This window comes from Enhydra lutris, unplaced genomic scaffold, assembly GCF_002288905.1.
Source record: "Enhydra lutris kenyoni isolate GAN:26980312 unplaced genomic scaffold, ASM228890v2 scaffoldscaffold12, whole genome shotgun sequence".
NCBI lineage: Eukaryota > Metazoa > Chordata > Mammalia > Carnivora > Mustelidae > Enhydra > Enhydra lutris.
In genome coordinates, this window is record NW_019154096.1 from 22,934,492 (window position 1) to 22,961,295 (window position 26,804).

General features: G+C 38.5%; 2 protein-coding genes across 3 annotated transcripts in view; both read right to left on the reverse strand.

Moving 5' to 3' along the window:
* The window catches only part of LOC111145359 (RUN and FYVE domain containing 2), a 54,662-nt gene extending 36,695 nt beyond the window's left edge, over window positions 1-17,967 (reverse strand). Inside the window, exons 1-8 of one of the 2 annotated variants that reach the window (XM_022500216.1) lie at window positions 17,732-17,967; window positions 16,097-16,270; window positions 11,593-11,710; window positions 7,378-7,479; window positions 5,253-5,376; window positions 5,011-5,072; window positions 4,007-4,072; window positions 894-963 (exon numbers count right to left, since the gene is read on the reverse strand). In XM_022500216.1, the coding sequence (XP_022355924.1) occupies window positions 894-963; window positions 4,007-4,072; window positions 5,011-5,072; window positions 5,253-5,376; window positions 7,378-7,479; window positions 11,593-11,710; window positions 16,097-16,270; window positions 17,732-17,936 (921 nt within the window). In that variant the 5' untranslated portion in view covers window positions 17,937-17,967. Of the gene's footprint in view, window positions 1-893; window positions 964-4,006; window positions 4,073-5,010; window positions 5,073-5,252; window positions 5,377-7,377; window positions 7,480-11,592; window positions 11,711-16,096; window positions 16,400-17,731 lie in introns of those variants that run through there. The other variant, XM_022500217.1, reaches the window with a different exon arrangement.
* A 6,601-nt stretch (window positions 17,968-24,568) lies between these two features.
* The window catches only part of LOC111144952 (DNA replication helicase/nuclease 2), a 52,804-nt gene continuing 50,568 nt past the window's right edge, over window positions 24,569-26,804 (reverse strand). The window contains exons 20-21 of the mRNA XM_022499573.1: window positions 25,927-26,073; window positions 24,569-25,292 (exon numbers count right to left, since the gene is read on the reverse strand). Of these exons, the coding sequence (XP_022355281.1) occupies window positions 25,224-25,292; window positions 25,927-26,073 (216 nt within the window). The 3' untranslated portion in view covers window positions 24,569-25,223. The remainder of the gene's footprint in view (window positions 25,293-25,926; window positions 26,074-26,804) is intronic.

The window sequence follows — 26,804 nt, forward strand, 5'->3', positions numbered from 1 at the left end:
TTATAAAAAAAATAAAATTATAGGATAGAGAGTTAAAAAAAATAAATAAATAAAATAAAATCTTTAAAAAATAATAAAAATAAAAATAAAAAACAAAACAGAAACACTATCAAATGGTCCCAAACTATCAAAATAAAGATGCATTTGCAGTCATGCAAATAATGATGTGCTCCCTGGTTTGAAAAAATTAGGCCAGTTCTAAAAGAAATAAGAATTTTAATTAACACAGAAAGGAGGGTTTAGAGCACTCATGACAGATTTCTTCCTCTAGCCTAAATAATTCTGAAAACAGAAAGCAGTAACTCTGTGGCTTGATTAAAAAAAAAAAAAAAAAAAAAAAAACCTTATCTAAAGCAACTCTACAGACAGTATTACAGAGATCAATTTCTGGTCTGGGACCACCAGATAGCCGCTCTGACAATGCAAGAAACCAGAGCACTCGAGATGAGGTTGATATGTGGTTGTGTGGAGAAGGATGGCCACGATGGTACAGAGCTGCTGGTAAAGAAAAGTAATCGAATAGTAGAACAAGACGAACAGTATCATTTTAACGGGAATTTCTAACTGTAGATGATTCACTATCTAAATAGAGGTCACCCAGATTTTAAAAAGAGAATCACAGCTTATTTATAGAAGAGCTTCTGTGAGTGTCATCTTTGGGGCTCATTTCTAGGAGTATTTCATACAATTCACAGATTTACCTGAGACTTTACCTGAGAAAATGAGGTTTTTCTAGAGCTTACAATCATCAATTATAACTACATCGCAAGCATTCCATCATGATGAAAATGTGTGTGCGCACACGCATACTTAGCGTATTCATACTTAAAATGGAAAAGGATCACAAATACTCGGTCTGTGTCAGACAATTATCCATGGCCGGGTTACAATACCTCTTCAATCAGCTTAGTATTTGACTTTTCTAATGAGTCAACTCTTGAATGGAGACTGCTGACTGTGCTGCTGAAATTAACAAAGAAAAAACTCATTCAAATCACACAAATTCACAAAAGTCAGAAAAGGTATATTATCTTGGACTTACCATGGTACCTAACAGGCACCAACTACCCTGAATTTTTGAGTGTGGGCAATTTCATTAAGTTGAATAACCAGATTTGGCTAGGAAAGCAAAAGAGACTGAAGCTTTTTGGTGTTCACTATTTTCTGCAGTCTTCTTAGGGTCCTTCTTACATTTAAATTGTAATACTGAGGAATGGATTCCACACAAACACTACCAAATATTGTTAAAACTTAATTTAAAATTATCTTTTAAAGGATGAACTTTAAATATCCGCTCGATAATTAAGTGGCTTAATTAGCATTTACAGCAGTCTTCAACACAAGCCCCATTCGGTTTCCACTTGCCACTTTCATAATCACTTAAAGCCTCTAAAGTCACCATAGTTTGGGACAATGTGAATATGAAATTCCCATCGGGTACCCGGTCAGCCTGCAGCTAAGCAAACACCCTGACTTTCAAAGATATAGTTAAAAGTCAGGTTAAGCCAAATGAACAACTTGGTTTTTTGCACAGTTACTTAAACTGATCAAGACTGGACATTACTGTACATTTTTTTCTGCATTTTTATAAATCTCAATAAAAAACTGTATTTCAAACTGTACAGTCACCAGAAGTACACAGTTATCAAAAATGCACACACTTCACTTGGCATCTCTGAGACTAGACATTACTGTATGTTTTATTTAATTTGTTTTTCAAGGCCTTGTTTCTACCATCTCAAGCTTTAATAATATAATATGCTCTTTACATTACAATTTAATAGATTTAAACAAATTTTATGCCAGCCTCAGAAATAAATATTGGCATTTTAGTTTAACTGGTGAAACAAGAAAAATATTTTTTCATTCATATTAAATCATTTTTAAATACAATCATTCTTAGGGAAACAACTTGAGTTTTTCACAAACAGCAACAGGGTATCTGGATGGTGAGACATTAACAGATGTGGGACTAGGACAGAGGACCAAAGTTAAGAGTCCCTGCTTTTCGACTTTCTGTGTCACCTTGAAAGCTTTAAGACCTTTCTGAGCTTCAGTTTCCTTATCTTTAAATCAGACAATAATATCTGTCCTGCCTTTATGTGAGAATCAATAAAACATTAATCAAAAAAGTACTTTTGAAAATAAACCCTCAAGAGTTTTCTTTGAATGAGGGCTAATATGTGAGTTCCAATTTTTTCTTCATCTGTTTTCTATATTTTTTTAAATACTCTAAATATACAAAAACATTCCAACTGGAAAAACAATGGAACATTTTTAAATTCGTAGAATGTACAAAAGTAAGGCACTAGTACTGCTATAAATGAGTTAATACACATAATTTAAAAGAGAATGAGAAAACTCCTTGAACCAAATTGAACAGATTCTAAGATAAACTGTTGAGTAAGACAGTGAACTACAGAAGAGTATAAAAATTATGCTACTTTATGTGTAAAAAACCAACGGGAAGGTGAGAACTTCAAGAAAATATACATACGTATTCTTGTCTATTTGTATGAAGTATCTCTGGAGGCATACACAAGAACCTATTAATTCCCAAAGAGGGAAACCAGATGGTTGGATCAGGGAAGAGGGAGGATTTTTTTTTCATGTTCCTATTGAAGTTTTGAAGTTTAAACTATATGAATATATTACCTGTTGCCAAAAGTGAATAAAGCTTTAACAGTAAGTAAATAAGCAATATTAAGTTGCATTTGGAAATATAATCTCAGAATTACAAATTATAAGATACACATAGATACACATATATTTCCTATGATATCTTTTATTAAAACTCTACTTTTAAAAAAAAGACAATGATACAACATAGTTCCTATCTCTCCAAGTTCAGAGAAAGCAAGAGTTACAGCTTCTTAGTTTCTCTAAAATGGGAAAGTGTTTAATTGTATTTCTGACTATTGAATTAAACTTAGAAAATCAGAGAAGTACAAAGAATAAAAGAGAAATTATCCATAATCCCATCACCCAGAGATAGCCATTTTTGCTAATTATTTATTTTAATTAATGGAACAGTCCATTTCTAACTATGTAGCAAATATTATTCACTATACCTGTGCTATCTAGTCCAACTAAAACGTACCACAACTGTAAAATATACATTGGATTATAAAGATAATACAAAGAATACAAAATACCTCATGAACAATTTTTACATTGATTAATGTTGAAATGATAGATTTTGGGTATACTGGGTTGAATAAAATGTATTTTTAAATTAATTTCATGTTTTTTACCTTTTTAATGTGGTTACTAAAAATTTTAAATTATCTATATGACTCACATTTTATTTCTATTAGTCAGAGCTGCACGTACTATTTTACACATAGATCTCAGAAATTCTTCCAAGTATTCACTGACAGCTTCAATGCCAGTTAACATGATAAGGCAAAAACTCCCACCATGGGAGGCGACAGCCACATTTACACATGAAGCTCTCTGAAGTAGGAAAAATGAATCTGTGAACTATGAAAATGATATAAACTTCCACCCTACCTAATCTGTTCTTCTCAAGGATAAAGAGATAAGTTTGAAATTCTGTCTTTATTTTTTTGACCCCTCCCCAGAAATTCTATTTTTAAATTCTCCAAATGTTCTATTTGAAAATCTGACTCTTGGGATACCTGGGTGGCTCAGTCAGTTAAGAGGCTGCCTTCTGCCGAGGTTATGACCCCAGGGTCAAGCCCCACATCAGGATCCCTGCTCAGCGGGGAGTCTGCTTCTCTTTCTGCTGTTTCCCCATGCTTGTGCTCTCTCTACTCTCTCTCTCTCAGATAAAAAAATCTTAAAAAATAAAATATAAAGTCTGACTCTCATTTTTTGGAAATTAATTATCTCCAATAATTCTCTGTATTCTTAATCTCCATTCTCTACTCCCTCAACACTTTCTCAAAGATGTTTAGTAGGAACAGGACAAAGCAGACCTGAAAATGGTGAAGAAAACCTCTAAAACAATAGTCACAAATATCCAAGTAACCATAATACTTACTTCAGTTGTCGATTTAATTCTTCAACATAATTCTTCTGGTCTAATATGGCAGCAATTTGAACATTCCTAAAGAGGGGAAAGGAAGCCTTGCGTCAGATGGAAAGGTGTTTACTGGGTGACCAAAAAAAGTCTACATCACCTAAAATTGCCATAATGACAAAAAACATTATCTTGCCTTTAGAATAAAATTCAAGAATCTTTTTTTTTTTTTTTAAAGATTTTATTATTTATTTATTTGACAGAGAGAGATCACAAGTAGTCAGAGAGGCAGGCAGAGAGAGAGAGAGGGAAGCAGGCTCCCCGCCGAGCAGAGAGCCCGATGCGGGGCTCGATCCCAGGACCCTGGGATCATGACCCGAGCCGAAGGCAGAGGCTTAACCCACTGAGCCACCCAGGCGCCCTCAAGAATCTTTTTAATAATGTAGCAGTAGGCTGTGTACGAATTATATAACCTTTGTTAAGTCTAATATTAGCAAGTAATACCATTAAAAAGTATATTTAAGAATTCTTGGGGCGCCAGGGTGCCTCAGTGGGTTAAACCTCTGCCTTTAGCTCAGGTCATGGTCTTGGGATTCTGGGATCGAGCCCCGCATCGTAAGAAGCTTTCATCTCTTTTATCATAAAAAAAAAAACCCCAGCAATTAAAATGGGTCTCAGGAACTACAAGTCTGACCACAAGCCATACTTCATACTAAAGCCACCTCCTTCTATGTGATTTTGTTTTATAAAACTTGTATATGTAAGCGAAATAAAACAAGTGAAACAAAACATTTGTGAGTCTAAAATGAAACAAAGATTTTTGCTTTGTAGAACTTGTATATGGAAGCGAAATTAAACAAAGCAGGAACTACACACAGAATAAGGAAATAAAAACTACACTGTCCAAAAAAAAACAAAACAAACGAAGAGACCCAGAAAACTACATTATCAATAGATGGACCTCATGGTGACTTGTAAAGAGCTACATAAAAAATACAACACGAGAAATAACTTACAAAACATACCTTTCTTTATTTCCGATATCTTCTTCGTTCTTTAAATACATGGAAAAATCAATCACTCCAACCTAAAGTAAATCATGTTAATCTTAGTTAAAGGAGGAAAATATTAGAAGTATATTTAACATGCAACTGAATTTCATTCTTAATTTTTCTTTAGTGTTTAACAGCATTGTTTACAACTGGATCCAAGAGGAACAGGGCAAACTAAAAACACTCTGCATTTGGTACAAGTCACTTTCACTTACTTGTGAGTCTAAATCTTCTCCCTTTACACACAGGTTAGCATCTATCACATTAAGGCCAACCAGCAGCCCAACAATTACTGCTCCTTCTTCTTCCATCATTAGCGCATGATACTCATAAAATTCACTGCGGAAATTAAAATAAAAACCTTAAAATAAAAATTTAAGCACCAAATTTTAAAATCTCAGCCCCATAATATAAACATGGAACCCATTCAAATTTGGTCTCTTCAAATTAGCCTTTCTATACATGAGTAACTCAAACATTTTGAAACGTTAATGTCCATGTAAACACAGTAAAAGAATGGGACTGAAGGAGAAGAAAGAGGAAAAAGAATTTTGAGAGAAAGAAAAGAGAAGCAAAGAGATACAGATCAAAAGAAAAAGAGACATCACTGAGGCCTAGACTATCTGGGACTCAGAAGACATAGTAACTGTTACTGATTTGATTATAAAACTTTTTATTAGAGTTGACTTTTTAAATCTAGGATTTATTAAGAATCTTGGGATGAAGACTAAGGTAGGGAATGAATATATGAAACATTCCAAAGCCCATGTTCAAATCAGTGTATTTGATATGTATATTCCAAGTAATCTTAATAGTCATCACTTAAGGATACTTATGGCTATCTATATTCTAAAAAATGTTTAAACAAGAGACTTAGGAAAGAAACAGAGAAGACTTGACAATTATGTATTCATAGAACTAATTATCACTGTCTCATGCCTTCCTCAAGAAGTCCCATGTACTGTTTAGTCACTTTAATTGAGCTTCAAAATATTACTGAGAAACTGCTGGTGCTTAATGTATGGTCATTCTCATTTAACAATGGGAAAACCAAGATGTACAACCACAGTCATAATAATCAGATTCTCCAGAACATCAGACAGGCACTCCAAGAGAACAAGGGTAAACAGAGAGACTGCTATGGGCCACTTCCTCTAACACCTGATTACCATAATTTGAAAGTCTGTCTTAAACATCTGGCTATCTATTTATTTATAATATCTATTTATTTACAATTTATTCAAGAAGTGAATACTGAAAACAAAAGTTTCAATGAGGGTGTTAATCAGAGCCATGTTCAGTATTACATTTACATTTTTCAAAAGGATGAATCCATTCTGTGTTAAATAAAAAGCTTCAAAAGTAATCAATGAATGGTCCCTATGATGAGAGCTATTCTTGTAATCGAGCAGATTTCTAGATCAGTGCATAGACCAGGCTATTTATAAACTTGACTTCCCATCAACTTCAGCACGATGTCAACTAACAAGTTAATGTTTTCCAGTCATCTTCACTATGACACTTAACTGCCAGCACTCACTCGCCTTCAATTTAAACTGACAGTTTAAAAAGTGCCTACAACATGGCCAAAGCAACAGTTTAGACATTCAGGTTCTAAAACCTGTTGGGGAGCCTGGATGGCTCAGTTGGTTAAGTGTCCGAATGTTGATTTTGATTCAGATCATGATCTCGGGGTCGTGAAATTGAGACCCATGCGAGCTCCGCCCTGGACACTGAGTTTGTTTAGGATTCTCTCTCTCTCCCTCAGTAGCTCCCCCATCTCCCTCTTAAAAAATATAAAATAAGAAACCTGTCAAATTAAAGCCCCCAATCCCAACAGAAATTTTTATTCGTAGAATTAACTGTAATTTAGAAAAAAAAAAAAAAAAACTAGCTTAGAGGGCACCTGGGTGGCTCAGTTGGTTAAGCCACTGATCAAGTCATGATCCCAGAGTCCCGGGATCAAGTCCCGCATTGGAAAACATTAACTTGCTCCACGGAGTCTGCTTCTCCCTCTGACCTTCTCCCCTCTTACACTCTCTCTCACTGTCTCTCTCATTCAAATAAATAAAACCTTAAAAAAAAAAAAAGAGCTTAGAAATATAACATATAAATAAATAATCCTCTTACTGGTCAATACAAAGCTTATGGTATTCAGTTTTTAAGCAAATTCATGATCTATATTATGTCCCTACATGATTTTCTCTCTCATGTTGCTCTTTTAATGCCATCTTATTGTATTTTATGTATCCTTCTAAACTACATCTTTAATTCTTTTTGGAAAACAGGATACAAATGAAATTTTTTAAATGGAAATGAATATGATTTAATGGTACTAACCTTAAGAGATCCCTCTGAATAATTAAGCAACGCAGGTAATCAGCCATTTTTTTTTGCATGAGGGCTAATCGAAGCCATGCTCTTGCACGACCTAGCGGGGTCCTAAAAAGCAAAACCAATTAGTCAGAAGACAGGCCCAGTCCAGGGCTACCTGGGTGACTCAGTGGGTTAAAGCCTCTGCTTTCGGCTCAGGTCATGATCCCAGGGTCCTGGGATAGAGCCCCGCATCGGGCTCTCTGCTCAGCAGGGAGCCTGCTTCCCTTCCTCTCTCTCTGCCTACCTCTGCCTACTTGTGATCTCTGTCAAATAAATAAATAAATAAACAAACAAAATCTTAAAAAAGAAAAAGAAAAGAAGACAAGCCCAGTCCATATATTGTAACAGATTACATATTTTATCTCTGTCAAGGTTCATATTAACAAAGGAAAACTGCAATTTACCATGATTTTGTCTGTTTCTACAGGTGTTTTTTGTTTGTTTGTTTCTACAGTTTTTTAAGCCAGCTGCTTGAGCATGCAAACCAACCCCTGGGAGCTATTTTGGTCTCTAAGGTAAATCTGCACATACAGGACATAGAAGTACCATTTTATGCCTTGGAAGAAATGACTCTGTAAAAACTGAGGATTATCTCTACAAAAATATTTTGACTGAATGGGCTTAACTGTCTCAGGATGAATATACAAGGGGTGGGTGTCCGGCTGGCTCAGTCAGTAGAGCATGTCATTTTTATTCTCCAGGTTGTGAGTTCAAGATCCACACTGGGAGTGGAGGTTACTTAAAAAAAAAAAATTTTTAAATGTGGATATGCAAAATGCATCAAATAAGGCAGTATAATGCCTTCGAAAAGTGACATTATATCTGAATTTTAAAAATCATAACAAATTAAAAAAAAAAGATTATAAAGCTAGAAGGGCACCGAGCTGGTAATCAAAAAGAGAGAAATCACCAGGCTGCATGTTATTTTTCAAATGTTTCTCTATGAGGTTGTCCTTAAAAAAGTCAATCCCATACTTCTTAACCAAGTGCTATTGTTTAGTATAAGTAAAATCAGATTTTACAAAATATGTACAGTTTTTCAAAGAGAAAGATATCATTCACACTTCTATGTTTTCTTATACAAAGAACGTTTTGGCATGTAGTGTGGGAGGTAAGTTAATCTTCACTAACAGCTACTGAGCTTCTATGGTTTAGCAGTTGAATGAATACCATTCTTCAGAAAACATTACTTTTGAAGAGTTAGCCTTTTATTTTTTAAGATTTTATTTATTTACTTGACAAACAGAGATCACAAGTAGGCAGAGAGGCAGGCAGAGAGAGAGAGAGGGGTATCAGGCTCCCCGCTGAGCAGAAAGACCGATACGGGGCTTGATCCCAGACCCTGAGATCATGTCCTGAGCCAAAGGCAGAAGCTTAACCTACTGAGCCACCCAGGTGCCGCAAGAGTAATGCTTTTTAAAAATAATATGAATGTGTATTTTTCATATTAAAATGACCAAATCTTACATTTCTATTTAAGATTTTTATTTTTTATTTTTTATTAACGTATAATGTATTACTTGCCCCAGAGGTACAGGTCTGTGAATCGCCAGGCTTACTCAATTCACAGCGCTCACCACAGCACATACCCTCCCCAATGTCTATAACCCAGCCACCCTATCCCTCCCTGCCCCCTCCCCCCCGGAACCCTGTTTGTTTCCTGAGATTGAGAGTCTCTTATGATTTGTCTCTCTTCCAATCCCATCTTGTTTCATTTTTCCCTTCCCTACCCCTCACGACTTCCAGCCCTGACTCTCAAATTCCTCATATCAGTGAGATCATATGATAATTGTCTTTCTCTGATTGACTCATTTTGCTCAGCATAATACCCTCTAGTTCCACCCAGGTCATTGCAAATGGCAAGATTTCGTTTCTTTTGATGACTGCATAGTATTCCAGTGTGTGCGTGCGTGCGTGCGTGTGCGTGTGTGTGTGTGTGTGTGTACCACCTCTTCTTTATCCATTCATCTGTTGATGGACATCTAGGCTCTTTCCATAGTTTAGCTATTGTGGACATTGCTGCTATAAACATTCAGGTGCATGTAGTGACCTTCGGGTCACTAGATTTATATGTTTAGGGTAAATACCCAGTAGTGCAATTGCTGGGTCAGAGGGTAGCTCTATTTTCAACTTTTTGAGGAACCTCCATACTGTTTTCCAGAGTGGCTGCACCAGCTTGCATTCCCACTAACGGTGTAGGAGGGCTCCCCTTTCTTTGCATCCTCATCAACATCTGTCATTTCCTGACTGGTTAATTTTAGCCATTCTGGCTGGTGTGAGGTGGTATCTCACTGTGGTTTTTAATTGTATTTCCCTGATGCTGAGTGATGTGGAGCACTTTTTCATGTGTCTGTTGGCCATTTGGATGTCTTTGCAGAAATGTCTGTTCATGTCCTCTGACCATTTCTTGATTGGATTCTTTGTTCTTTGGGTATTGAGTTTGATAAGTTCTTTATAGATTTTGGATACTAGCCCTTTATCTGATAGGTCATTTGCGAATATAAGATTTTATTTTTAAAGTAATCTCTACACCCAATGTGGGGCTTGAACTCACAACTCAGAGATTAAAAAGTCACATGCTCCACCGACCAAGTCAGCCAGGTGTCCCTTCTTATATTTCTCTTTTTGAGAGTTATAATTCCCTTTTTCTTTTATCTTTGCTAAAAATCACTACACCCAATATTCTATTATAAGAAACATCAACCGTGAACATCACTTGATATTTAACTCTAAAAACTAGATTTGAGGAACATGGTTGGCTCACTCAGTCAAGCATGCAATTCTTGATCTCAGCATCAGGAGTTTAAGCCCCACAGTAAGCAGAGAGATTACTTACAAAAATAATAATAATAAATAAAAATTTAAAAACTGGGTTTGAATCCTGGCTCTGCCACTTATTAACTGTTAACTCCTCTGAACTTTATTTTTCACATCTATGCAATTATTATAATAATCTCTACCCTGTAAGACTGGTGTAAACACTAAATAAGATAATTCATGTAAATCAATTATTTTATTACCCTGAGACAGTGCTTCCTAGTAGCCATTTACTTTTATCATTCAATTATTTGGATGTTGTGTTAACAGCCAGAAAACACTACGGTATTCCTTACAACATGTAAAACCCTCAGGCACCTGGGTGGCTCAGTTAAATGTTTGCCTTCAGCTCAGGTCATGATCCCATGGTCCTGTGGTCAGTATATTGGGCTCCCTGCTCAAAGGGGAGTCTGCTTCTCCCTCTGCCCCTCCCCTTGCTTCTCTTGCTCACTCTCTCTATAACCAAAAAACCTTAAAAAAAAAAAAAATGCAAAACCCTCAATTATAAAGCTAAGAGAAAGCGAACTGGTAATCTGACAGAAAATGCTAAGAAAAAAAAAAAAAAGGTCATCTCATTCACAAGAATTAACAACACTTTATACCTTTATTCAGCCCTTACAATATTTTGTATAGATTTGTCTAGTGAAATGGACAGGTGACACTATAGGTCCCAGTTTTCAGAGAAAGAAAAGTAATTTGCACAAGCCCCATATATATAAATGGCTTATCTGAGAATTCAAATCTCCTGAGCCTTTGCCCTGGAGTTAGTCTAAATCAGTCTTCAACAAATAGTTACGGGGCTGCCAACTAGCTTACTACTGCAAACTAGCTTAACACTCGGGAAACAGAAATGCATAATTGATACATCCTATCTTAAAGGGACCTGCAGTTTCCTGCAATATAATGTAGAATTGAAGTGAAGGAGTGAATATAGCTATAGGGTATAAAAGAAAAAGCAGTTAATTCTTACTGAAGGGACTAAGAAATCTCATAAAGGAAATGAAATAGTAACTGAGCCATAAAGATCAGAATTCTACTAGGAAAGAATGGAGGAAGACTACTTAAGGCTGAGAGAAGATTATAATAGAGTGTGAGGTACTTTTAAGGAATAGTAAATACACTTTTGCAGTTAGAAATGAACAAGTAAGGGCGCCTGGGTGGCTCAGTGGGTTAAAGCCTCTGCCTTCGGATCAAGTCATGATGCTAGGGTCCTGGGATCAAGCCCCACATCGGGCTCTCTGCTCAGCAGGGAGCCTGTTTCCCCCTCTCTCTGCCTGCCTCTCTGCCTACTTGTGATCTCTGTCTGTCAAATAAATAAATAAAATCTTAAAAAAAAAATGAACAAGTAATAAATTTACTTACTTAAGACCAGGTAAATCCCGGACACTGGCTCCTATTTCCTCTGCTTCCGGGTACAGCTTTTCCACCAGTTCCAAGGGGCCCCAGATAGTTTTGTTATAACTCAAAAATGATTTTCTTACTGGGAAAAAAAAAGTATATGTAATGCATACAACTCCAACATATAAAACTAATAATTTATTTTTAAATATTTAGTTTCAACATTTCTAACTTAAAATACAATTGCTCAGAGACTTTCCTCTCTTATCACTACACAGCACTGTTGATCAGGGACCTGCTCATCAGGATCCTGCTATTTTTTCTTATCAGAAATATGCAAAGAAGAAAGAGAGAAGGAAAGAAAATAAATATGCATCTTGGCCATTCTTCCTTATCAGAAATATGCAGGCAGGTAATTAAAGTAAAAAAACAACTGGCCTTATTCTTTACCAGTACCAAAACAAAAAGCCTGGCAGCCCTAGCAGGTTAATCTTTATCAGTTTATTAAATAAATCAAGGACAAATAAAAAGTTATTTTTAACATGAAAAATTGTGACTTATTTTATTCTGAGAATCGGGCAACATAATACCATAAATCACTACATATTTTTCTTTCTTTCTTTTTTTTTTTAAAGATTTTACTTATTTATTTGACAGAGAGAGAGCACAAGTAAGCAGAGCAGCAGGCAGAGGGAGAGAGAGAAGCAGGCTCTCCGATAAGCAGGGAGCCCGACGCGGGGCTTGATCCCAGGACCCTGGAATCATGACCTGAACCGAAGGCAGCTGCTTAACCAACTGAGCCACCCAGGCGCCCCTATATATTTCTTTCTTAATATTGACCAGATCTCCTGCAGATCAAGGGCCCCTATCATACGTACCACCCAAGGACAATCACCAAGATAGGCAATTTTTCTTTGCTGGGTGGGTGAGGGGGATCAATCAACACAAAGTAGCTTCACAAGGATTCATTAAGACAAGCCTATGATAGGACTGTTAGGACATGCCTTATGGTATTTTGTGAAGTAAAGGAAAATAAATTCAGAGAAGAGCTTAAACTTTAATTGGCCATCATTTAGCAAATTCCGTTTCTGCAACCCAAGAGAAAACAAAGATTAAAAGTTTTTCAAAAAACAAATTAAAATTTGGGATGCCTGGGTGGCTCAGTCCATTAAGCAGCTGCCTTCAGCTCAGGTCATGATCCCAGAATCCTGGGATCGCAAATCCCGCATTGGGCTCCTTGCTCAGTGGAGAGCCTGCTCCTTTCTCTCCCTCGGCCTGCCGCTCTGCCTGCTTGTGCTCTCTATCTCTCTGTCAAACAAATAAATAAAATCTTTTAAAAAAGGAAAGCAAATTAAAATTCAAGGTGTTAAAAAAATTAAAATTAAAAAAATTAAAAATTAAAAAAACTCAAACAAGGGGCGCCTGGGTGGCTCAGTGGGTTAAAGCCTCTGTCTTCGGCTCAGGTCATGATCCCAGGGTCCTGGGATCGAGCCCCGCATTGGGCTGTCTGCTCAGCAGAGAGCCTGCTTTCTCCTCTCTCTCTCTGCCTGCCTCTCTGCCTACTTGTGATCTCTATCTGTCAAATAAATAAATAAAATCTTAAAAAAAAAAAAAAAACTCAAACAAAACAAAACACCCCTAAAGGTTGTTAGATCGGACTGGTGAGTTTCTGATGTACTGAAAGAAGCAAAAACCTGTAATATCAAGAGTGGGCAAAAATGCAGGGAAACAAACACTAACATCCACTGATGTCTGATAAATCCACAAACCCTTCATAGAAGCCATTTACCTATATCCTTTGACCCAGGAATTCTACTCCTAGGAACCCTATCCTAAAGAACAACTATACAAACACATACACACAGAGATGTTCTAACAGCACAATTTTAACAGTAAAAAATAGGAAACAACCTAAGAGTACATTAAGAGGAGAGCAGTTAAGTAAGTTTTGGTATACATATACTATGAAATTTTATAGAGCATTTAAAAATGTGGGGTGCCTGGGTGGCTCAGTGGTTGAACCTCCACCTTTGGCTCAGGTCATGATTCCATGGTCCTGGGATGGAGCCCCACATCAGGCTCCCTGCTCAGCGGAGAGCCGCTTCTCTCTCTCCCTCTGCCTGCCACTCTGCTTACTTGTGCTGTCTCTTTGTCAAATAAATAAAAATCTTAAAAAAATAAAAATAAATAAATAAAAATGTGATAAAGAACTCTATGTAAATGGAAAGCTCTCCAAACCATATATCATCTTTTTTTTTTTTTTTAAACAAAGTCACAAGGGGTGCCTGGGTGGCTCAGTGGGTTAAGCCTCTGCCTTCGGCTCAGGTCATGATCTCAGGGTCCTAGGATCGAGCCCCGCATCGGGCTCTCTGCTCTGCAGGGAGCCTGCTTCCCTTCCTCTCTCTCTGCCTGCCTCTCTGCCTACTTGTGATCTCTGTCAAATAAATAAATAAAAAATCTTAAAAAAATAAAAAAGTCACAAAATAGTAATACTTATAGCATAATTCTATGCAGAGTAAAAGAAAAAAAAAAAAGAAAAGAGCCAGAAGAATGACAAGGATTCCCTTAGGGAGATAAATGGAAGGGAATGAAGGATAAGGTTTTTGCTCTAGGTGCTTCTATGTTGTTTGAGTCATGTACAAAAAGATTTCACTATTTATATAATTTTTTAAAAACTTATTTTGTCTTCAATTAAAAAAATAGTGGAATCTAAAAAAAGTAAAACAAAAACCAAACTCAAAAACAGAGAAGAGGTTAATGGTCAGCAGAGGCAAAGGATGTAGGTAGAGAAAATGGGTAAAGGTGGTCAAACGGTATAAACTTCCAGTTATAAAATAAGTAAGTCGTAAGGATGTAATGTACAGCATGATGACTACAGGTGATAATACTGTTGTATGGGGGCGCCTGGGTGGCTCAGTTGTTAAGCAGCTGCCTTCCGCTCAGGTCATGATCCCACGGTCCCCGCATCGAGCCCCGCATCGAGCCCCGCATCGAGCCCCGCATCGAGCCCCGCATCGAGCCCCATCGAGCCCCGCATCGAGCCCCGCATCGAGCCCCGCATCGAGCCCCGCATCGAGCCCCGCATCGAGCCCCGCATCGAGCCCCGCATCGAGCCCCCCTGCACAGCGGGAAGCATGCTTCTCCCTCTTCCACTCCCCCTGCTTGTGTTCTGTGTGTGTCTCTCTCTCTCTGCCAAATAAAAAAATAAATAAATCTTTAAAAATAAAAAAAAATACTGTTGTATATTTGAGTTACTAAGAGTAAATCTTAAAAGTTCATCATAAGAAAAAATATTTTTTTAAGATTTTATTTGTTTGACAGAGAGAAAGAGATCACAAGTAGACATAGAGGCAGGCAGAGGGGGGGAAAGCAGGCCCCCCCTTGAGCAGAGAGCCTGATGCTGGGCTCGATCCCAGGACCCCAAGACCATGACCTGAGCCAAGGCAGAGGCTTAACCAACTGAGCCACCCAGGTGCCCCCCCCCCAAAATTTTTAACTATGTATGGTGATGAGTATCAACTACGCTTCCTGTGCTGATCATTTCGCCACACATAAAAATATCAAATTATGTTGTGTACCTGAAACTAATATGTTAATTATATCTCAAAATTTTTTAAATAAAAAAGAAATGAGTACTTCAATAATATCACATAGGGTTTCTCAAATTTTGATGCCAAGGATCTTTTGGCAGTACAGTTTATTTATTAAAATTTGAAGAACATTTTAATAAACCATGTTTATGTAAATCTCCTTTTGTGCTGTTTACATTTACCCCTAATTCCATGTACCTTAGTCAGAACTTCTAGGCCTTCCCAATTACCCAGGTTCCTAGTATACCCACAAGGAAACAAGCTTCTTTTAGCTTTAGAATAGTCACTTTAATATAAACTCTTACATAGCCCTCTGCACAGTTGATCCAAAACTACCAACAACTGTTTTTATGATAAGTAAAAGAACAATTATACAATGTACATTAAATACCTAAGTCTAATTTTACATGTAATGATAAATCAGTATCAACTATGTAGAATATTATCATTTATTATCATATTATTATCATCAATATTATCATCATTTCCAGGGAGAACTTACATTTCTACAATAATCTAATCCAAAAGACAATTTTTCTAGATACATTCCAGGGGGCCAAGGAGGTTGATATTTCAAGAATTATTTTAATGTATTTGTTCAATAGGATTCAAACTAGTAATAAGACTTCATATTGGAATCATTAAGCTTAAAATTTTTTTAATAACTCTACAACTGTCCTAGAAAATAGAAATCAGTTCAGAGTATATTGAGGAAAAAAAATCAAATGTTTTTACAAAACACTAACTAGGCATTTTGTGAAGGCAACTGATTACAAAACAAAGCAGTAGGCTCTTTTCTCCCCAAGCCAACCCACCCAGTATTTTTAAATGTAAAGTAACAATAATTAGGGCCTCAACAATTAACACATTTTCAAAGATGTCTAAGATGGAAGTGGTGGGATTCTAAACTTAATTAGTTCTTTAAAATCTCATGATACCTTTAAGACCGTGTTTCAGACAATGTTCCATAACAACAAAGAACTGCTGCAAGGGGGGATAGTCAGAATCCAAAGTGCGGCCAAAGCTTAGAGCAGATTCAATGAGTCCTTTGATACTCAATTTAGCCATGTTTAACAAGTTTGCTCTCTCTACAGCTGTGGGGTCTTTTGTAGCTGAAAGCACAAGAAAAGAGTCCAACATCATTTGCAAGACATGAGATTGAAAAATACAGAAACCCTTTCATTCCCCTATAAAAACAACAATGGTTTGTTTTTCCTTGGTTGACAAATTAGTCTCCCTAACTAATCCACATCCCTAGGTAACGTCTCTTCATCTCTCTCTCACAGGTACCACAGAACACTACCATACCCACCCCAGACAAAGTTTATGAATTATTCTCAAGATCTTGCAACTTGGTTATTTTCTAGTATTTATTTTACTTTTGTGGTACGTCTTAAGAACAAGTTTTTTTGTTTTGTTTCTTAAGGTTTTTTTTTAATAACTTTTTTGTGGAGATAAAATTGGAATAATAAAACAACATATTTAAGAATCTCATGCAAAAGGTGGACAGCAGGCATGGTCGAAGGATGAATCTCAAGGCAAAAAATGTTCAGAATAAACTGGCAATAAAAGGTGGTTACAATTCCAAGATTACAATATCATCCATAAACATAATGGGTTAAAACACAAAAATAACGGAATACAGGAAAAGCCATTCGATTCTTTCACTCATTTTAACCTCTTTCCATCTTGTATCTTCATTGCAACTGTAATTCTGTATTGCATAACTCCTTTATTTTCTCAGAGGAAATAAAAGCAGTCCTGTTTCACATTTAAGTTCCTTGCCCTTCCACACAGCTGATTCAGTCAAAAACTAAATTAATAGATGCACTTAAAAAAAAATGATTTGTAACTGATATTTTCAAATCACAAAAAGCTATTTTTTTTTCTTTCCCACAGTGACTGGCAGGAATATTTTCAGCAAACACAGATGACAAAATGAACTGCAGAAAAAATGAAGCACTTCGTTTAACGTTTCATAATCTCTGGCAAATTTACTAGTCCAAGTGAACCAAGTGTCTGGTTTTCCTTCTCTGAACAAAAGTCCAGGGGTCCCAATGATCTAGTATTCGAGTTCTGAGCTGACACCTAAGGGCAAAGCCTGACGTGGCATCCTAAGCAACTAAAAATGCAAACAGCCACAATCTATGACCAAGCTAGCTGGTGAAAAATTTGCACACACATCATGACTTCAAATCTGCAGCGTGGTATGATTCCCTCTTTTTTTCGGGGGGGGGGGACCACTTGATGTTTCATAATCTGTACCAATCCTCATTTTTCACAGTGCCCATTACGATCCGTGACTTGCGATGCGACAAGGAGACAAAGGGCGCATCTGCAGCTACTCCGAGGCGGGTCCGTGCTGGGGGACCCTCGCCCCAGAAGCGTTTACACGCCGGCCGCGCCCAGCCCGGGCTAGCAGACATGTCCCGCTGGTCGCAGCCCAAACAAGGCCAAGGGCCAGTCCCTGCATCTAGCCCGGGCTTGGAGCCCCCCTCCCTGTCTCCCTTCCTCCCCGCAGCAAGGCTGCCCAAAAGGCTCAGGGCGCCCCAGGACCCCCGCGGAGGGCTCACCCGGGGTCCTGCGCGACATCGCTGCACCTCTCCCGCCCTCGGCGTCGGGCACCCAGGCCAAAACCTGAGACGCGTCTTCCCTCCGCCACCCCCAAACCTGAAAAGTCATCGCCCGTCCCCGACTGTTCCACCGACCCGGGAGCGGCCCCCCAGCCAGCCGTGTCTTCGCCCCTAGGAAGCCGTCAGACCACGAGCCCTCGGCCATTAGGCCCTAGAACCCGGGCGGGAACCAGAAGGAACGGGGGGCGGCCGCGCGTTGCCATGGCGACCCCGGGCGCCCCCTAGTCCCCGGCTGCCCCCGCCCAGCCCCAGACCCAGGTTGGGCCCTGAGTTGCGACCCGGGGCCTCGGTGCCCACCACCACCAGTCTTCCTCTCCCGGCCTCGGCCTTCAGCCTCCGACCAAGAGCCCGGCGTCCGCTCTCGGTCCGCTCCCCTTACCCATGGCGTCGGTGGCGCGGTCTCGGGCGGGGACGCCGAGGGCCCCGCCAACAGCTCCCTTCAGGCGCGCGGCGGCCGCCACGGCGTCTACCAGCAGGCCCGCCGTGGCCCACAGCGCTCCCCGCGGCCGGAGGACGCCCGGGAGATCCCCCGGCGCGGCGAGTGGGGCGGGGGACCACGGGGCCTGCAATCGGCAGGAGACAAACCCGCCCTCGCCCGGCCTCCTCGCGTCCAGCCCCACCGGAAGAAGGAGGAAGAGGAGTGCGAAAGAGACCGCGAGTGTTCGGAGCCGGAGGCCGGGCCCTGGTCGGACCACCGACCTCTCACCAGGGGGTTGCGCCGGGGCGCTCTGGCGGCTTTGCCAAGGGGTACGAGCCACGTGCAAACGTTTTCATCGACGCGGCGTTGGGGTTCATCTGAGACACCTGACCGCTTCCCTTCCCGCCTCACGAGGTCTTAGGAGAAAAGAATTTAGAAACTAGGCAGCCCAATCACTTTTTTTTTTTTTTTAAGATTTTTATTTATTTGACAGATCACAAGCAGGCAGAGAGGCAGGCAGAGAGAGAGAGGAGGAGGCAGGCTGCCTGCTGAGCAGAGAGCCCGGTGTGAGGCTCGATCCCAGGACCCTGAGATCATGACCTGAGCCGAAGGCAGAGGCTTTAACCACTGAGCCACCCAGGCGCCCCCCAATCATGACATTTAAACCGGTAAATACGACGGCCGCGGGAAGGGCCGCACTCATCAAGGGACAGACGTGTAAAGATAAAGCCAATTTTTTCTCATTCAGGGAAGGAAAAAAAACCTCTCGTGGTCAGATGATACTAGGTTAAGCTCTAGCAGTAAGCTATTCCGTAGTTAGATTAGCAATTGTTAAGACAATGGCTGAGCTAGAAAGACGGAGATATGTCATGAAAATGGGGCTGTTGGGCGCCTGGGTGGCTCAGTGGGTTAAGCCGCTGCCTTCGGCTCAGGTCATGATCTCCGGGTCCTGGGATCGAGTCCCGCATCGGGCTCTCTGCTCAACAGGGAGCCTGCTTCCCTCTCTCTCTCTCTGCCTGCCTCTCTATTTGTGATTTCTCTCTGTCAAATAAATAAACAAACTCTTAAAAAAAGAAAGAAAGAAAATGGGGCTGTTTTTCTTGTCACCTTGGCCAGAATAGTTTGTTTCTTTACCTCTTTTGGTTTTAACAATTTCCATTACTGTGAGATAATCACACATGGAGAGAAAAGTATAAAACAAACTGTAATGAGCAGGCTATGAAGCTGCACACACGAGTTGCGTCTTTCCTCAATGTCAGCTTTATTCAGTCATAAAGCAAGTTAAGGATTTCAAACTCAATGACATTTCACCACGTGATTAACTTGGCTTCTTCCTAGACACACAAAGCAGAACACAAGTCACACAACAAAAGATAACAGGGACTAGGAAGTTAAGGAACCAAACAAGAAGTCAGTCTGTGGGTGCACAGTTGAGATAAGGCCTAGGTCTCCTCAGGGTCACCTCCAGGCACTTACTGCTTATTAAGCTCCAGCAGTGAAGGATCTCAGTTCTGTTGAGATCAATCAAGCAGAGCCTGTCAGCAGCAGCTGTCTTTTTTTTTTTTTTAAGATTTTATTTATTTATTTGACAGAGAGAGAGTAATCACACAAACGGGGGAGTGGGAGGCAGAGGGAGAGGGAGAAGGGCTCCCCACTGAGCAGGGAGCCCCACTCTGGGCTGGATTCCAGGACACTGGGATCATGACTCAAGCTGAATGCACCTGCTTAAACTGGCCGAGCCAGCCAGACACCCCAGCAGCTGCCTTTTTTTTTTTTTTTTTTTAATTTATTTGAGTGATAAAAAGAGAGAGAATTGCACACAAGCCAGGGGAGAGGCAGAGAAGCAGACTCCCCACTGAGCAGGGAGCCTGATGTAGGACTGGATCCCAGGACCCTGAGATCATGACCTGAGCTGAAGGCAGACACTTAGCAGACTGAGCCACCCAGGAGCCCCAGCAGCTGTCTTTTGTTAAGGGGTCAGACATACAGGATGTTGAGGAGTCTGACAGTTTGCTAAAAAATCCTCCCTTTTTAACTAATGATTTTGGCTAGCTGAACATAATAAAAAAATTAAAATTTAAAAAATTTTAAAAAAAGAATAAACCTGCTGGCCTGTTAAAAGAAAAAGGATCTTCCCTTTTTAAAAAAGGATTAATCAGTCTTGGGACTCTACAAAGCTCCTCTGCTTCCGCTTGTTATCAGTTCTGGGGGACCGTCAGCTGTTGTTGGTCTTGGTAGATAATCTGATTAATGCAGTACCCTTAAGTGCTTGCATCATTGCTTGACACAGGCCCCTCCTTGACATAAGTGACTCCATCTTGCACTCTACATACAGTTTAAAGAATCATTATAAAGTGAACAGCTAAGTAACCACCATCAGATCAACTGAGCACAGGCAGAGCCATCCACCCTGGGAACTGGCCCTGGGCACCATTCACTTTCCCCCTTGAGGTAAATACCATTCTGGCTTTTTTGAGAATCATTTCCTTGCTTTTTTTTTTTTTTTTTAAGATTTTATTTATGTATGTATTTGACAGAGAGAGACACAGCGAGAGAGGGAACACAAGCAGGGGGAGTGGGAGGGGGAGGGGGAGAAGCAGACTCCCTGCTGAGCAGGGAGCCCGATGCAGGGCTGGATCCCAGGATCCTAAGATCATGATCTGAGCCGAAGGAAGATGCTTAACGACTGAGCCACCCAGGAGCCCCCATTTCCTTGCTTTTGTTTTCTACCTTGCAAGTATGTGCCCCTAAACCATGTAATTTATTTTTGTGTTCATAAACTTTTCACAAATGGAGTAACACTATAAATTTTGTTACTTGCTTCTTTTGTTCAACATTATCCATGTCCAAGAGAAGTTCCAGGTTGGGGTATTTCAAAGTTGTACATATATCCTTTTTTTTTTTTTTTTAAAGATTTTATTTATTTATTTGACAGAGATTACAAGTAGGTGGAGAGGCAGGCGGAGAGGGGAGGAAGCAGGCTCCCCGCTGAGCAGAGAGCCCGATGCAGGTCGATCCCAGGACCCTGGGATCATGACCTGAGCCGAAGGCAGAGGCTTTAACCCACTGAGCCACCTAGATGCCCCACTGTACATATATCCTTATGCCAATGTCCAAGAGAGTCACTAGAACATATAATTAAGAATAGGGGCACCTGGGTGGCTCAGTCAGTTAAGTGTCTGCCTTCAGCTCAGGTCATGATCTCAGGGTCCTGGGATGGAGTCCACGTCAGGCTCCCTGCTCAGCAGGGAACTTGCTTCTCCCTCTGCCTCTCCCCCTGCTTGTGCTCTCTATCTCTATCTCTCAAATGAATAAATTTTAAAAAAAATTTTAAAAAATGAATAGAGTAACTGAAAATAAGGTATGCTTTTTTAAAAATTTATGCGCTAGGCTCTTGGGTGGTTCAGTAGGGTTGAGCGTCCAACTCTTGATTTTGGCTCAGGTCATGATCTCCATGAGATGGAGCACCCTGTTGTTGGGTTCCATGCTCAGCAGGAATTCTGCTGGAGATTCTCTCCTTTCCCTCACCTCTGCCCCTCCCCCAGATCATGCTCTCTCTCTCTCTAAAAATAGGTAAATAAAATCTTTTTTAAAATTTTTTATTTAATTAACACATATTGTTTCAGGGGTAGTAAATAAAATCTTAAAAAAAAAAAAAAAGAAGTTACAAAGCTTTATCTTTCATATTTAGGCCTGTTATTGCACCCAGAATTGATTTTAGTGAATGGTATGGAACAGGATCAAATATCATTTTTTCTACAAGTATAGCTAACTATCCCATTATCCTTCCTTTTTTTTTTTTTTTTTTTAAGATTTTATTTATTTATTTGACAGAGAAAGAGATCACAAGTAGGCAGAGGAGCAGGCAGAGAAAGAGGGGGAAGAAGGCGCTCCGCCAAGCAGAGAGCCCGACACCAGTTTCTATCCCAGGACCCTGAGATCATGACCCAGGCGGAAGGCAGAGGCTCAACCCAGTGAACCACCCAGACGCTCCTCCCATTATCCTTTCACCAATCTTCCATACCCCTGTGGTATCAGTGAGCAGGTAACTCTACATCAGTTCCTAGGGCAAAGTCTTCCTTTGCAAAACCACCCCACGAGGATGGAATTGTCTGCACTTTGCAGGTTAAACTAACCTCTGAAAGGCTAAATAACTTCAGAAAAACTACGTGACAGAACCAGAATCTGAACCAATACAAAAGTAGCACCAATTTTCATAATCTCAAAATAAAGGAGGTTTTTAGTGTTTAGGAGTCTAAAACTCATTGCAAGTCTAACCCCTTCCATCTTACTATTAAGCATTGAAATATGACTGACTTGTTCATTTTTCTTCTCTCCAAATGATGGGTAAAAAAGGAAGTATTTGTCTTCTATGTGGATTTAAAAAAGTAAATAAAGTATATACTAACTTTATAGAACCATGAGAACAGAGGAAAAGAGCTTTATTTCCTAGATTGCTTTTCCCCCAGTGACTTCATAGGTAACAGGAAGGAAAGAAATTAGGTAGGTAATAGGTAGGTAATAGGTAGGAAATACCTATGAAGAAATTACCTTCATAGGTAATAGGTAGGAAAGAAATTTAATTCAGTAATAAACCAGTTTTATTTAAAGCAAGCAAGCTAAGTAAATAAATAAAGCAAGCAAGCAAGCAAATAAATTCTACTGTTGAGGTGGATATTCTTAAATTCCAAAATATACACTTGCTGGCTACTAAATTCCAATTCTGTTTGGAATTAGAATTGGAATTTAGTATCTATGTTTAAACTAAATGAACAGGGTTAAAGTAGAATATTAATCTATTCTGAGCCCTGGATTTACTAAAGCCAACAATCTAGGTTTTTAAACTTACTAGTATCATCACGTAACAAAAATACTATTTTTTAAAAGCTCATCACATACTGAAATATAAAGGTGAAATTAAATAATATCTAAAATTTGCTTTAAAACATGTCAGCAAAGGGAAAAAAAAGGATGTTGAAAACAATTGCAGCAAAATCTTCTACCTACTGAGTATGGTGATGGGTATATAGGAATTCACTTATTTTATTCTACTTTTATGTATTTTTTATATGTGATACACCCTCCTATTTTCCACTCTAGTCCACTGAAAACAAAGCTTGTTGCAACCTATTAAAATTGCTTTCATGTGCCAGTAACAAACAGGTAAGGGAACCATGGTTTGTAACCCATGGTCTCTAATACTTCCTTGTATATTTCTTATAACTATGCTACTCCCTGTATAGGTCTTTTCCTTTTCCCATTTGTTATGCCCTCTGTCTAGACTTGTCTATTCCTCCATTAGAATTTATGCAATTTATGTAATTGTACCCAGTCTTTACCAGACTTTAAGATGCTACCTTCTCCAAAAAGCTTTTCCTGGTTTTTTTCTGACAAAAGAATGATTTTCATTTTTATGCTAGTATAATATTACTTAAACACAGATTTAGAACATTATCAATATTTGACTTTTTACTACTAGACAGCCCCGAACTTAATTATTCAAAATTAATAATTGACACACTAAGACCTAATAGTAGAAAACAATTATTTAATAAAAAACTGAAAGTAATTTTTTTAAAACATGAGGTAGAAACAATTTTAACATATTTCACTCATTTTTAAAAAGGAAAGAACAACTTTGAGAGAAAGAGATATCCATACTCCCAACCAACGATGGATAAACTGAGGTTAAAATTGGTCACTTAACTAAGCACTTTGAGATAATTCTGATTTACAAAAATATCTTTTTTTTTTAAAAGATTTTATTTATTTATTTGACAGAGAGAGATCACAAGTAGCCAGAGAGGCAGGCAGAGGTGGAGGGGTGGGGAAGCAGGCTCCCCACTGAGCAGAAAGCCCAATGTGGGACTCGATCCTAAGACCCTGAGATCATGACCTGAGCCGAAGGCAGAGGCTTAACCCACTGAGCCACCTAGGCGCTCTACAAAAATATCTTTATTCAAAAAAAATTGCGCAAACTGAGTAGTGTCTCAAAACAAAGGGGGCATTTGAACAATAGGTGAAAATAGGGATATGCCTTTTTAATTTGTCATCAATTCAGCAAACAAAACTCAAAGAATTATTTTCTTTTATATAAAAATCAGCAGAATACTGAATACTAAAAATAGTAAGTGAGAAAGGGTAATCAGAAATTAATTGAAGGGGCGCCTGCGTGGCTCAGTTCGTTAAGCATCTGCCTTTAAGCTCAGGTCATGATCCAGGGTTCTGGGATCAAGCCCCCCATCAGGTTCCCTGCTCAAAGGGGAAGTCTGCTTATCCCTCTTCCTCTGCTCTCTTACTCGCTCTCTCTCAAATAAATAAATAAAATCTTAAAAAAAAAAGAAATTAAGTGGAAAGAATCCATTTATAAGTAATAATTTAAAAGCCTAGGTTTAAAGTGAAAATGTATGTTTTACCAAAAAGCAACAGTCAGGAAAAAAAACCCAGTAAAATGGCCTTTGGATCACAGACCTCAAAACATAGAAAAGAATCACACCTGTGTTATCATCACAAGATTGTGCTTAAATGATAAAAACAAATCAACTCTTTTTTTACCTAATCTCTTAAATAAAGAAAATATGATAAAAATCTACAAAATCAAATCAGGATTGAAATTTTAGACTTTAAATTTCTCAGATCCAAAAGTTAATCAATCATTAAAGCTGGTAAAAATTTATCAAACTCTTTCTAGGTCACACAAAAACACACTGATAGTGCCTACAAAACTTAGACTTTTCAGTTTTGGGTACACCTATAGTGAAAAAATTAATAGTGTGTTAAGTTTTACACAGTGATAGAACTTTAACAAGATTATAGCCCCCCAAAATAAATAAATAAAACAAAAAACTGGAACTCTCAACAAAGTACATTTACACCATTTCATACCCTTAGGATAAAAGTGATCTTCACAATCTAACCAGGCACTGCATTCACAGCATATCCAAACTGCAGATAACAGGTAATATTTAGAGGAGATCTCATAGGCCAGTATAAGAAATCAAGGAAAATAGTGCTTTATCTTCTTTGAAAATCAGCCAATACATGACAAAGACTTTCATGTTCCTCTGATGGGAGATCCATGATGTAAAATAAATTAAGGAAGATATACTTTACAAAAAATGGAATTGCACAAAAACATTTATGATATTATTTAACATTTTGTAATTTGGTTTACAGGACCACTGAAAAATTTTTGTGACATTCTATGGATAATAATGTACTTAATAAGGTTTATATATCTTAGCCTAAGACCTTCATATAATTTCTTAAAGATAATTTATTTTAATCATAATCTACAATTATGACAAGGAATAATTCTCCATTTTAAAAATTCTCTTAATTTTTAAAAAATTTTAATGCTTTGTCTTAGCTTTAAAAAAAGGCGGGGGGTTATAAATTAGGGTGAGAAGAACCAGAAGGGGTAACCACTTTCCCTAGATGTGTTCTTGGAAACATGTACCCTCCTCCTAGGGCAGCAAATCAAGTCTCTTTTCTTCTCCTTCTCGCTTCAAAAACTCTCCTTTTCCAACAGCTTCATTATTTCACTTTTTGCTTAAAGTTATTTTCCGTGAATTATTTTCCCTTTTCCCTTTATAGAATCAGGTCTTTGAAATGTGCCCATGGAAAACACAAAACATTAAGTTTTAATTTATATAAGTACATAAATAAAGTACTCACAATAGCACAGATATGACCATATACAAAACAAAAAGGATATTAATTTTTCCGAGTTTAGATGATGAAGCAACTTTCCCAGAGGAGGATAGCGGTTCAGTGAGGGCACACATCCCAGAAGAATCAGTTTATGTTTGGCTCTGGTTATAGCAACATTAAGACGTCGCCAATCTTTCAGGAGTTCACCAAGCTGAAATAAATAATTTTCAATTATTTGAGTTTTCTTATACATTTAAGTTTGTTCTGGCAAAGAACACAGTTTGTTATGAATTATTTCCCTACTTTAAGCATATATTCCAAAAAAGATTCATTACCACATTTAAAATTCTTTGGACAGTTGGAAAAACTTGCCCATAATGCCAACTTCCAAATATTCTACCTGGGATGCAATTTCTGAACAATAATTTAAGGAAATGAAGCAATCTCCACTCACTGTAGCATTATTGGTAACAGTAATAAAAACCTGTAATACCCTTAGACTCAGGGAAGTGGTTAAATATACCATGACACGTATGTACAACAGAAAACTATGCAACTGTAAGAACACAATGAAGTCTCTTTCTGTATATTGACAGGGAAAGATCTCCAAGCTATTAAGAAAAAAGGGAAATATGAATACTGATTCATATCTGTTTGTATATGCTTAAAGGATAGGAACTACAGGTTACCCAAAAAACCCCACAAATTGTATACAACTCCAACCCAAAACCAATAAAACCCAAATAATCCAATTAAACAATGGGGAGAAGACATGAAAAGACATTTCTCCAAAGATGACATACATGAGAAAAATCATTAATCATCAAGGAAATGCAAATCAAAGCCAAAATGAGCTATCAATCATCTCACATCTGTTAGAATGGCTAAAATCAAAAACACAAGAAACAAGAGTTGACAAAGATGTGGAGAAAAAGGACCCCT